The sequence below is a fragment of the Anolis carolinensis genome, unplaced genomic scaffold, assembly GCF_035594765.1.
Source record: "Anolis carolinensis isolate JA03-04 unplaced genomic scaffold, rAnoCar3.1.pri scaffold_9, whole genome shotgun sequence".
Lineage (NCBI taxonomy): Eukaryota > Metazoa > Chordata > Lepidosauria > Squamata > Dactyloidae > Anolis > Anolis carolinensis.
Genome location: NW_026943820.1, coordinates 17,994,525 through 18,007,152, shown reverse-complemented (window position 1 = coordinate 18,007,152; position 12,628 = coordinate 17,994,525). Strand labels below are relative to the sequence as shown.

Here is a 12,628-nt window from a genome sequence, read left to right as displayed (position 1 = left end):
AGCAAACATTTGTACACAATAACATGGTAATAAAATAAGAGGCCTAAATATGACTAAATTCTGCATCAAGTGGTTTTTTTCATGCTCGAAAGAAGTGACTAGTGGAGTGCTGCAGGGTTCGGTCCTGCACCCAGTACTGTCCAACATCTTTATTAATGACTTGGATGAAGGTTTAAAGCAGGGGTCCCCAAACTAAGGCCGGGGGGGCGGATTTAAATGACCTCCGAGGTCATTTACCTGGCCCCCGGCCTCAGTTTTATAATATAATATATTGTATATACATATAATATTGATAATAATATTATAATGTAATACAATATAACACTAATAATAATACCATATAATAATATTAATTATATATTCTATATTACATATAATATTACTAATAATATTACAGTATAGTGGTATAGTTCAATATAGTAATATATAATGCTAATATTGTGCTATGCTAATAATATAATATATTGTATGTACATATAATTTGTAAGCCACTCTGAGTCCCCTTTGGGGTGAGAAGGGTGTGATACAAATGTAGTAAATAAATGCAGTAAATAATAAATAAATAAATAAATTTTAGACAGGCTTGCCCAAAGTCTGAAATGACTTGAAGGTGCACAACAATAACAACAACAACAACAACAACCCTAATTAACTTGACTATCTCATTGGCCAGAAGCAGGACCACACTTCCCATTGAAATCCTGATAAATGTATGTTTTTATTTATTTTATTTTGTTTTTGTTTTTAAACATTGTATTGTTCTTTCATTGTTCTTCTTGTTGTTGTTGTTGTTGTTTTTGCACTACAAATAAGACATATGCAGTGTGCATTGGAATTTGTTTGTATTTTTTTTTCAAATGATAATCCGGCCCTTCAACAGTCTGAAGGATTGTGGACCGGCCCTCAGCTTTAAAAGTTTGAGGACCCCTGGTTTAGAGGGCATACTGATCAAGTTTGCAGATGGCACTAGATTAGGAGGGATAGCTAATACTCCAGAGGATAGGATCAGAATTTAAAATGACCTAAACAGATTTAGAGTGCTGGGTTAAAACTAACAAAATGAATTTTAACAAGGACAAATGTAAGATACCACACTAGGCAGAAAAAATGAAATGCAGAGATCCAGGATGGGTGATGCCTGGCTTGACAACGGTCTATGTGAAAAAGACCTTGGAGTGTTTGTGGACAACAAGGTGAACATGAGCCAACAGTGTGATGCAGCAGCTTAAAAAGCCAATGGGATTTTGGGCTGCATCAAAAGGAGTGTAGTGTCTAGTCCAGGGAAATCATGGTACCTCTGTATTCTGCTCTAGTTAGACCTCGCTTGGAATACTGTGTCCAATTCTGGGCACCACAGTTGAAAAGATATTGTCAAGCAGGAAGGTGTCCGGGGGGGGGGGGGGGGGCAGACACCCCAGTATTCCTTACTCTCTCCATTGGTGTGGAATTTGCATGATCCCGCCTACTGCCTCTCCCATGACTCTTTCCTATTCTTTTCTTTTCTATGGCACACAGCAAACAGGAATTGATCACCAGTTGAACATACTAGAGGTTTGGGGAGAATTCACCATGATTTATAGGAGTTGTAGTCCTGGGATATATAGTTCATCTGCAATCTAAGAGCACTCTGAATTCCACCAAAGATGGAATTGGACCAAACTTGGGACACACAGCCCCCATGACCAGCAAAAAACACTAGAGGTCTTTGGGGAAAATCCACCTTGATTTAGGGGAGTTGTAGTTCACCTACATCCAGAGAGAACTGTGAACCCTAACACCGATGGATCTGGACCAATCTTGGCACAGATACCTGATATTGATGACTGGAGGGGTTTGGGGGGAAATTGATGACTGGAGGGGTTTGGGGGGAACTGTCCTTCCTTTCTGGGAGTTGTAGTTCACACACAAGCAGAGAAACAGTTACTTCAACTGATGATGAACCTGGTCCAAACTTTGCACACAGAACCCCCATGACTAACAACCTACTGAAGGGAACTGAGGGAGACTGAACCTCACCGATGATGCATCTAGATCAGTGGTTCTCAACCTGTGGGTCCCCAGATGTTTCTGGCGTACAACTCCCAGAAATCCCTGCCAGTTTACCAGCTGTTAGGATTTCTGGGAGTTGATGGCCAAAACATCTGGGGACCCACAAGTTGAGAACCAGTGGTTTAGAATGTTCAGTTTTAAAAGGAATGACAGTTGAGGCTTGAGTTTGTTTATGTGCAGAAGCCAGTGTTAGGAGTTAGACAGTTGAGGCTTGGGTCTGTTTGTGTGCAGAGGCCAGTGTTAGGAGTTAGAAGACAGTTTCGAGGCAAGAGTAGGTTTGTGTGCAGAGGCCAGTGTTAGGAGTTGAAAGACAGTTGAGGCTTGAGTCTGTTTGTGTGCAGAGGCCAATGTTAGGAGTTAGAAGACAAGTTTTGAGGCAAGAGTAGGTTTGTGTGCAGAGGTCAGTGTTAGGAGTTAGAAGACAGTTGAGGCTTGAGTCTGTTTGTGTGCAGAGGCAAGTGTTAGGAGTTAGACAGTTGAGGCTTGGGTCTGTTTGTTTGCAGAGGCCAGTGTTAGGAGTTAGACAGTTGAGGCTTGGGTCTGTTCATGTGCAGAGGCCAGTGTTAGGAGTTAGAAGACAGTTGAGGCTTGAGTCTGTTTGTGTGCAGAAGCCAGTGTTAGGAGTTAGAAGACAAGTTTTGATGCAAGAGTAGGTTTGTGTGCAGAGGCCAGTGTTAGGCGTTAGAAGACAGTTTTGAGGCTTGAATGTGTTTGTGTGCAGAGGCCAGTGTTAGGAGTTAGACAGTTGAGGCTTGGGTCTGTTTGTTTGCAGAGGCCAGTGTTAGGAGTTAGACAGTTGAGGCTTGGGTCTGTTCATGTGCAGAGGCCAGTGTTAGGAGTTAGAAGACAGTTGAGGCTTGAGTCTGTTTGTGTGCAGAGGCCAGTGTTAGGAGTTAGAAGACAGTTTTGAGGCTTTGAGTCTGTGTGCAGAAGCCAGTGTTAGGAGTTAGAAGAGTTTTGAGGCTTGAGTCTGTTGAAGGCCAAAAACATTGAGTCTGTTGAAGGCCCGGGCTGTGGCACAGGCGGGAAAGCAAGCCAGCTGCAATTAACTGCAATGAATCACTCTGACCAGGAGGTCATGAGTTTGAGGCCCGCCTATGTTTGTCTGTCTTTGTTCTATGTTAAGGCATTGAATGTTTGCCTTATATGTGTAATGTGATCCACCCTGAGTCCCCTTCGGGGTGAGAAGGGCGGAATATAAATGCTGTAAATAAATAAACATCTGGGGACCCCAGGTTGAGAACCACTGACCTAGAGCAAACTTGTCTAACATGACAAATCTTAAGTACTGGTGGAGTTTCAGGGGTTAACCTGGCATGATATGCGTTGTAGTTCACTCACAATAAAAATGACTCTGGATCCTTAAGGTTGTAAATAAACAAATAGCAGCAGGCTCCTGCCTTGAGGGAGCTCCGAGCCAGCAGGGGGCGCGAAGTTCCAGGCGCAGTGGGCGGCGCTTCCTCCTCCTCCTCTCCACTTCCGCTTCCGCGGCGAGGGGACTGTGAGGGGAGGCCATGCCGCTGGACCACCGCCGCGTGCCGGGCCCGGAGGAGTCGCAGTCGCCGCTGCTCTTCGTTGCCGGCGGAGCCGAGGAAGAGGCCTCTGAGGCGAGGAGGGACCCTTCTGCGCTGCAGCCACTCTTCGCGAGGGTCTCGCTCCTGAGCCAGGCCAAGGGCTCGGCCTTCGTGGAGCTCTCAGGCGGCACTAAAGTGCTGTGCGCCGTTTACGGGCCTCGTGAGGCGGGAGGAGGCGGCGAGGCGCGGGGCCGGCTGGTGTGCGAGTTCCGCCGCGCGCCCTTCGCCTCCCGCGGGGCCCGGAGGAAGCCCTCGGAGCGGGACCCGGCTCTGGCGCAGGCGCTGCAGGAGGCGCTTTCGGCCGCCGTGCGACTAGGCCGCTACCCGCGCGCCCAATTGGAAGTCAGCGCCCTGCTCTTGGAGGACGGCGGGTCCGTGTTGGCAGCCGCCCTCAGCGCCGCGGGGCTGGCCTTAGCCGACGCCGGCGTGGAGCTCTTCGATTTGGTCTCCGCCTGCGCCCTCTGCAGGCGAGGAGGAGAGTGGCTGCTGCAGCCCACGGAGGAGGAAACCCGCCGCGCATGCGCACAGCTGACCGTGGCCTTGCTGCCCTCCTTGAACCAAGTGGCAGGGCTTTTGGGCAGCGGGGAAGGCGGGCCCCCGGAGAGCTGGGCCCAAGCCTTGCGCCTCGGACTTGACGGCTGCCAGCGGCTTTATCCGCTCCTCAGGGAGAGTCTCCTCCGCGCGGCCAAAGGCAAAGAAGAGGAGCAGGCGATGGAGCCGCCTTCGAAGATGGAGCACGAAGAGAATCCCGCCAACCATTGAGCCAATGTGTCACTCATGTCAATTTCGTCCCTCTAGGTGTTTTGGACTTCGACTCCCGCAATCCCGAACAGCCTCAGGCCCTTTCCTTTTCCCCCTCAGCCGCTTAAGCGGCTGAGGGGGAAAAGGAAGGGGCCTGAGGCTGTTCGGGATTGCAGGAGTCGAAGTCCAAAACACCCAAAATGGGTCCACACCTGTCCTAGAGCATCCCACAGGCCGGACATCCTTTTCCGCTGAGTATATGGTGCTTTCAGGTTTCTGTGTGATGCATCCGTTTATCAGCATCAGATGAACATCCTGGCTTTATTTGCCAGCCCTGAGAATAGGACAACAATCGTCGGAAGGCCAGGTTGTTCAATTTTTTCTACAGCGTTTCACCAAAGGACTTGCCCTCATTGCATCAGATAGGCTTTTGACCTCAAGTGGGGGAAGACATTGAGAGTTTGAGCTAAATATGTTCCAACCAAGACAGCAAAAACAACCACAAACCAAGGCCCTGAAGCATCCCACCAAAGAAAAGGCCAGGCCGTTGAATATATGGTGTTGTCGGGTTTCTTCATGAGTGCCATAACATCAGTTTTTTTTTTGTAGAGCCCTGTACAATAAGGTCCCTCATCCTCATTTAAGCTGGATACCTCCCAAAGGCAGATGCGTTCCGAGAGCGGGGAACCTCCTGAGCCTTTTTACTGCCTTGGGCCTGCTGTTCCCAGCCAGCATGCTATATTTCCCTGCTCTCCATCTCTTGCTCGGAGCGCACCTGCCTTTGAGAAATCTTCAGCTTAAACGAGGGACCTTATTGCACAGGGTTCTACAAAACAACAAGTGATGTTATAGCACCAATGAAGAAACCGAAAGCACCATATATTCAGGTGAAATGATGTCCAGCCTGGCCTTTTTCTCAGTGGGATGCTTTGACGTGGGCCAACTTCGGCTGCCAGGTGTAATACGGCCCTCTAGGTGGATGCATCCATTTATCAGCATTGGATGAACATCCTGGCTTCAGTTGCCAGCTCTGCAGCCCCTGATAATAGGTCTACAATCAATTGAAGGACAGGCTGTGCATCCTTTCCTACTGGGTGGAACTGCCTTTCACCAAAGGACTTGCCGTCATTGCATCAGACTTTTAGCCTCAAATGAGGAAGACATTTTAGTTTGAGCTGGATGTTTCTGAAAAGCAAATATGTTCCAACCAAGGCAGCAGAAACAACCACAAACCACCCCAGGAACGTTGGCAAACTACTTTCTATGAAAGAGCTGACCAATAGCACGCTTTGTGCTTTGTTTCTGTAGATATATCCCTCTCCTCCAGTTTGGGATATTTCTGAAAGGCAAATACTTTCCAGCCAAATGGCCTTTCGCAAGCAAAAAACAACAAACTAACCCAGGTACAGTGGCAAACTGCTTTCTGTGAAAGAGCACAACCTTGTGTTTTGCTTCTGTAGATGTATCACCCTCTCCAACTTGGGGCCTTTCAAAGATACTGGACAAAGAAAGAACTCTCAGGTTGCTAACCTTTGGCTCTGCTGAGTGGGGCTGATAGGAATTACAACTGAATCCAGATGGCACCAGGCTGGAGAAGGCTGAGCTAGAAATACCTGACTTTTTCCCCCAGACAATTGGCATTCTGTTGTGAATAGCTTGAGGTATTTTGTTACAAATAGTTATTTTTAAACTAGGTTGCAAGAAAATAAAGTTTTGTTATTATTTTGAGTCACTGCTTTGTTTTTTAACTGCTGCTATTTGGTCTGGGCAGAGATCCTTCCTGAAGGAGATGATGCACTTAGATCCTTAAGAGATAGTTTCTTAACATGCTTATTTGATAGCAAGTGGCATTGATTTCAGAGGTGGTCAGTATGATATGCAGTGAAAGCTGGGTGGCTATAAAAAGTGGCTTGAAAGCGTAACTTGAAATGTACTTCTAAAGAGTAATGGGTAACAGTTCCAGGTCCAGGACCCTCCAATTGGTTATGCCCTTGTAGGCCAAAAAGATGCGCCCCTGGCAGAGTAAAATATACTTTCTGCCCAGGAAACAAAGATTTCTCCTTTCCTCACATTCATAAGAGTACACAGCCAATTCCTATATGTAGCTCCACCTCCTGACTACTATTACCTTGCAGCCTGCATCTAGACACCCATCTGGTAGAAGATGGACATCAAGAGAAAAGAAACTGCTTTGTGACATCTACTTTTTCCTTAGGTGTGCAAGGGTGGCACCAAGTACATCTCTGTAGAATTGCACCTTGAATCCATTTGTCCTTGGGCACTCGGGGCAAAGGCACTGTAATGCCCCAAAAGATATTTTTATGAAGTAGATTACACCAGAACGAGTCACCAACAGAATCCTAGCTATAGTTTTAATTTTTCAAAAGACAGCCTTGCAACTAAAAATAACATTAAGATGCAGAAAACTCAATGGTTTGGAGTATAGGCCATGCCTAAGCATTATAAATGCACACATTTCAAAGCCATTCTTTGTTATGATACAATTATAATGCAATCTAGCCTCTTTGTAACTTTCCAGACCAAATACTTTCCTTGCCAATAAAACAAAACCAATTCGTTATAACTGTAGAAGATTGCTACTGCTTTATTTCTGTTTAATGTTATGTGAGTACAAATGCTTCCTCCATTTGCCAACTGGCATATTTTAAAACGTTTTCACCAACACAGAACACCAAGCTTTTTCTCCCTCAACAAATCAAATAAGTCTCCGTTAGACCTGATAAAGGTGCTAATGAGAGAGTGGAGGACATTTTTTGCACCAGCATTATTTACAGGTTACTGATGCCAAATGTTAGCACCAGCTGGAGGCATTGAAGAAATACAACACACAGGAAAGGAAATGCTAGGCAAGGGGTCAGAGTACTTCAGGTCTTTTCAGTTGCTGCCTTCAGCGTCCAGCATGTGATTCCTTGCCTGCAATGAAATAAAATGCTTTATATGCTTGAGGCATAACTCTATATGCTATGGATTCATACAGTTCAATATTATTTAATGTTATTAAGAGATTAACAACAATGTACTCAGAGTTGCTAGTCGAAGTAAATGACAGGGCTCCTGTTCCTTTAATGACTGCAATTCCCTCTTCTACACCACCATCAAAGGAGCAAGAACCCTATTCCTTATTTCATCTGGCAACCATACTATCTGCAAATCTGAAATGAATCCTCCTTTGTGCAGAGTACAAGGACCCATGGCTGGAATCCTGTTGGTGGCATCAGTTCATGTAACTGTTATGTGCATCATGTATGTCTTTATGTGGGCATTGCAAAAGGAGTTCTTCGCCAATTCCTTGTGTAACATCCACCACTGTAGCAACTGTCAATCACAGCAGCCTTGCTGTGATTGCTATTTGGGAGATGGGAGATGAGAAATGAGGCACTCTCCTGGATGATCTGGGACAGATGCTGCCTGGTGGCTTCCCCTTCTCACTGAGTCAGTAAATGGTCATAGCAGTGCCCCCAGAGGAAGGTATGGTGGTACCTAGCCTCCGGTGGCCTAGGGGATAAAAGCCTCGTGACTTGAAGGTTGGGTTGCTGACCTGAAAGCTGCCAGGTTTGAATCCCACCCGGGGAGAGTGCGGATGAGCTCCCTCTATCAGCTCCAGCTCCATGCAGAGACATGAGAGAAGCCTCCCACAAGGATGATAAAACATCCGGGCGTCCCCTGGGCAACGTCCTTGCAGACGGCCAATTCTCTCACTCCAGAAGCAACTCTGGTTGCTCCTGACATGTAAAAAAAAATCTGGGCAGTACACTCTGCTCTATGGATCTTATATTACTATTTGTGTGCCTTGGCTGCTGGGTTTTGGGTGGAATCCAAAGTACGAGGTAATTTACAATACATGCATGCTATTCATGCGTGAGTGCCTGAGGCTCTTCAAACCACAAATCTATATTTGAAGAATATACTTTAAAAGATTGTCCTCAATGACTTGTTAGAAAAGAAGCAGTTTATTTTGGGTCACAATCCTAAGCAGGCTTAATAAGGTGTGAGCAGTATTGAAAACAGTGGGACTGACTCCAGAGTACAGAGAGAGGTGATTGCAGTGCTCATAAGTCAAAATCCTACCACGGATAAGGGATCACTTTAGGGACATTTCCCCCCAATTTAGAGGTGAAATCAACTGCTTATAAGAGATACAGACACATGTAGTAACAAAATGTATGGGTACACAATATATGTTATGACAACCTTTCATTTATATGTGTTGTCGAAGGCTTTCATGGCCGGGATCACGGGGTTGTTGTATGTTTTCCAGGCTATATGGTCATGTTCCAGAAGTATTTTCTCCTGACATTTTGCCCATATCTGTGGCAGACATCCTCAGAGGTTGTGAGGTAACAACATCCGAGGATGCCTGCCATAGATGTGGGCGAAACGTCAGGAGGGAATACTTCTGGAACATGGCCATATAGCCCGGAAAACATACAACAACCCTTTCATTTATATATTTTAAAATATCTGATTTACGAGTGGTTTCCCGTTACATTCGCACGACACCCCAACACATTGCAGCCAACGCACCAACATGTCATGACACAGTTCGGAAAGCTCTGGTATAGACCATTCTAGTTTCTTGACAGCCACACAGCTTTGACTAGACTGAGATGAGAAGTTCAGCTACCCTGTTTCCCCGAAAATAAGACATCCCCGAAAAATAAGACCTAGTAGAAGTTTTGCTGAATTGCTAAATATAAGGCCTCCTCCGAAAGTAAGACCTAGCAAAGTTTTTGTTTGGAAGCATGCCCAGCGCCTGCCAAACAGAACACCAGAGCATGCAGTATTGGCAAATGTACATACCAGTTGTACATGGAAATAATGATAGTAACAAGAAATTCTTGATAGGATTCACAGTTTGTCTGGTTATGCTGGTTTGTGATGACAACTACTGTACAGTATATAATAAATGTTCAACTTTTTGTTCAACAATAAATATGAATTCTTCTTCATGAAAAAATAAGACATCCCCTGAAAATAAGACCTAGCACATATTTGGGAGCAAAAATTAATATAAGACACTGTCTTATTTTCGGGGAAACATAGTATGCATGTCTATATCATGTCTGGCAGTTCTGCTCAGAAGTGATTTGTCTTTGCTTTCCACCTCCAAAGCCACCCCAATCTGGACTGGTGCACATAGCAAAATATAGCAACAGATCAAATTTTCCTGGAAACTGGAGGAAGAAATTACTGTAGTCTTGTTATATTTTATTCAAGCCTAGAAGAAGCTCTTTTACTGCTAAAGCAATTGTACATCATGTGTCAGGATCAAGGCAGCTACAAGGTACGGTATTTTTGTCCGCGTAGACAACCCTATATGTGTGAAACTCACACTCCACACACCTTGTGGGACATCAACTCTAGTGTTAACTGAATTTCCAAGAAAACCTCACCAGTTATTTTCCAGTTTGCAGTTTTTCTTTGGATGGATAGACTTCAGTCTAGCTACTTACCGCTTCTTCAGTATCTGTGCTCTCCTCTGCACTGTCAATATCCTGCTGAGCAGCTGGAGGATCATATTCCGTGCTTGCCTTCCTTTGGACCAAGTCCCCTGCAGGGCATGAGGCCTCTCCACTGACTCTGGATTTCTTACTGCTTTCCTTGGAACCTGTCAAATCAGAAGAGCTTGTGTCAGGAGAGTCAAGCAATCTGGTTGGTTCATCTGTTCATCTTATTTCTCTTTTTCCTGTACTGCCCCACTATGACGTATAATAATCCTGGACTTTCAAAGGTTGTGTCAGCTAAGTGCAAACTATGGCAGGTTCTACCAAGCTAGTAAAGCTTCCAGTATGGCAAATCTGGCAGGCTGTCTAACTGCCACCTGAGGGCCCGGCTAGCAAGGGTGAAAGGGAGAGGCTAATAATAATGATATTTATTTATTTATTATATCCCACCTCCATCTTCCCGAAGGGACTCAGGGTGGCTTAAGAAAATCAGCTGCTGTAAGAAAATCGCACAGACAGACTACAAACAGAGGCACAACTATGTGGCCCAAATGATTCATTGGAACTTATGCCTCAAGTACCACCTCCGTGCAGCAAAGAACTGGTGGGATCACAAACCTGCAAAAATATTGGAAAATGAGCACGCAAAGATACTGTGGGACTTCCGAATCCAGATTGACAAAGTTCTGGAACACAACACACCAGACATCACAGTTGTGGGAAAGAAAAAGGTTTGGATCATTGATGTTGCCATCCCAGGTGACAGTCGCATTGACGAAAAACAACAGGAAAAACTCAGCCGCTATCAGGACCTCGAGATTGAACTGCAAAGACTCTGGCAGAAACCAGTACAGGTGGTCCCGGTGGTGATGGGCACATTGGGTGCTGTGCCAAAAGATCTCAGCTGGCATTTGGAAACAATAGACATTGACAAAATCACAATCTGCCAACTGCAAAAGGCCACCCTACTGGGATCTGCACGCATCATCCGAAAATACATCACACAGTCCTAGACACTTGGGAAGTGTTCGACTTGTGATTTTGTGATATGAAATCCAGCATATCTATCTTGTTTGCTGTGTCATAATAAAATAATAATAATAATAATAATAATTTATTTATTTATTATATCCCACCTCCATCTTCCTGAAGGGACTCAGGGTGGCTTACATGGGGACAAGCCCTAAAAAACAATTGACTTATACATAAAACACAATGCTTGTCACTTAAAGCTTGGTCTACCAGCGATGCCACCTGCCACACCAGCTAGGAAAACAAAAATAATGTGGAATAGTTGTAATTTCCTTTAGTGGTGAGTCAGCCAACAATGATGAGATCACAGATCTGTCAGTTTGGAAGTAACTGGCATATATAAAATGGTAAATTGCGGAGTCATTCCCGCCTAGCCACATGATAAAGACCATGACCTGGCAAGCGGCTGATGCAATGGGGAGTGTATAAAAGCAAGCATCTCCCATGTGCTCAGTGATAACTGCGATGATGGATGGTGGACAGATGAGAAAATGATGGTGATGAATATAGAGATAAGAGAGAGAAAGTGTATATTGTATATAGATGCACATATCTTCTGCAACTATTGAGGATAAAGCCTTCCTGCATAAGGAAAGAACAACTGTGTTTGGAGTCTTGCAGAGCAATTCCGACACCCGACAGAGGGATCTTGGATCCTAGCTGGGTTCAGACTTTGATATGGTAAGGCCTTTGAAATACCTGGCAAAATTGTCAAGGTATTTAAGCTACTGTGCTTAAATTGACCACCAAAGAAACCCATACAAAAGGTATCCATTTCCTTTATAAGTGCGGAGATGTGCTTAAGTCTTCCACCCTGTTTAGCTTCAGCAAGGTCATGGCCTCGTGTGCCTTCAGACCATGTATTTGAAGCCAACTGGTATATGAATTGCACAGTGTGTCAAAAGAACTAAAAGTGAGCTTTTAAAACAATAGAACTACTTTTTGTGGCACCCCCTTTTTTGGGTGTATATTGTGGTGTATATTCCAGTCATTTCCAATTTGCAGCAACACTAAAGTGAACCTATCACAGATTATTTGGCAAGATTTATTCAGAGTGGATTTTCATGGCAAATTTTTATTTTAGAAACTGCTGCTTTAAGGCTAACAAGCTTTATTATGTCAGAAATATTTCACAGATTCAGACCAGCCTTTCCCCATCTGCTATCCTCAAGGTGTTTTGGACTTCAACTTGTATAAGCAATCATGCTCAAACAGACCAAAGGCCGAACAGACCAACTCATTGCCAATGAAAAGGCAACAGAACCTTCCCGTTCATGTTTCTCAGAAACTGATATAGAGGCACAGCATACCTACATACTGAACAGCCACACATAATGTAACATTTCTGTCAAAAATATTCAAAATTAACTAGGTATTTTTAATTACAAAAATGTGTAAGTAGTGCCTCAGTGTGAGAAGGTCTGGTGTGAGAAGCTTTGGTGAGAGAAGCCCCAGTGTGAAGGCTGTGTATAAAGCTACTGTGTGAAGCTCCTGTGTAAGTTCGTTGTGAGAGGAAGCTTTGTGAGAGCGAAGCTGTTAATCTGCATGAGAAAAAGGCCGAGCGTGGAAGCAAAGAAAGAAGGACTGGGCTGTGGCACAGGCTGGAAAGCAAGCCAGCTGCAACAAATCAACAAACCACTCTGACTAAGAGGTCATGAGTTCGAGGCCAGCCCGGTGCCTGCGTCTTGTTTCTGTTCTATGTCATGGCATTGAATGTTTGCCTTTATGTGTGCAATGTGATCCGCCCTGAGTCCCCTTTGGGGTGAG

The 12,628-nt window shown here is 44.9% G+C and overlaps 2 protein-coding genes across 2 annotated transcripts in view; one reads left to right on the top strand and one right to left on the bottom strand.

Annotated features, from left to right (window-relative positions):
- Positions 1 to 3,463: 3,463 nt before the first annotated feature.
- exosc6 (exosome component 6) lies at positions 3,464 to 6,092 on the top strand. The gene has a single exon (XM_008117694.3). It carries the CDS (start codon positions 3,564 to 3,566, stop codon positions 4,383 to 4,385), a length of 822 nt encoding a protein of 273 aa, XP_008115901.2. The 5' UTR covers positions 3,464 to 3,563; the 3' UTR covers positions 4,386 to 6,092.
- Positions 6,093 to 6,717: 625 nt separating this feature from the next.
- LOC103280041 (RNA-binding Raly-like protein) overlaps positions 6,718 to 12,628 on the bottom strand; it is a 31,357-nt gene continuing 25,446 nt past the window's right edge. The window contains exons 6-7 of the mRNA XM_008117695.2: positions 9,839 to 9,993; positions 6,718 to 7,298 (exon numbers count right to left, since the gene is read on the bottom strand). Of these exons, the coding sequence (XP_008115902.2) occupies positions 7,260 to 7,298; positions 9,839 to 9,993 (194 nt within the window). The 3' untranslated portion in view covers positions 6,718 to 7,259. The remainder of the gene's footprint in view (positions 7,299 to 9,838; positions 9,994 to 12,628) is intronic.

Coding starts and splice junctions, on each gene's coding strand:
- exosc6 (XM_008117694.3), top strand. CDS start 3,564: ATGCCGCTGGACCACCGCCGCGTGCCGGGCCCGGAGGAGTCGCAGTCG.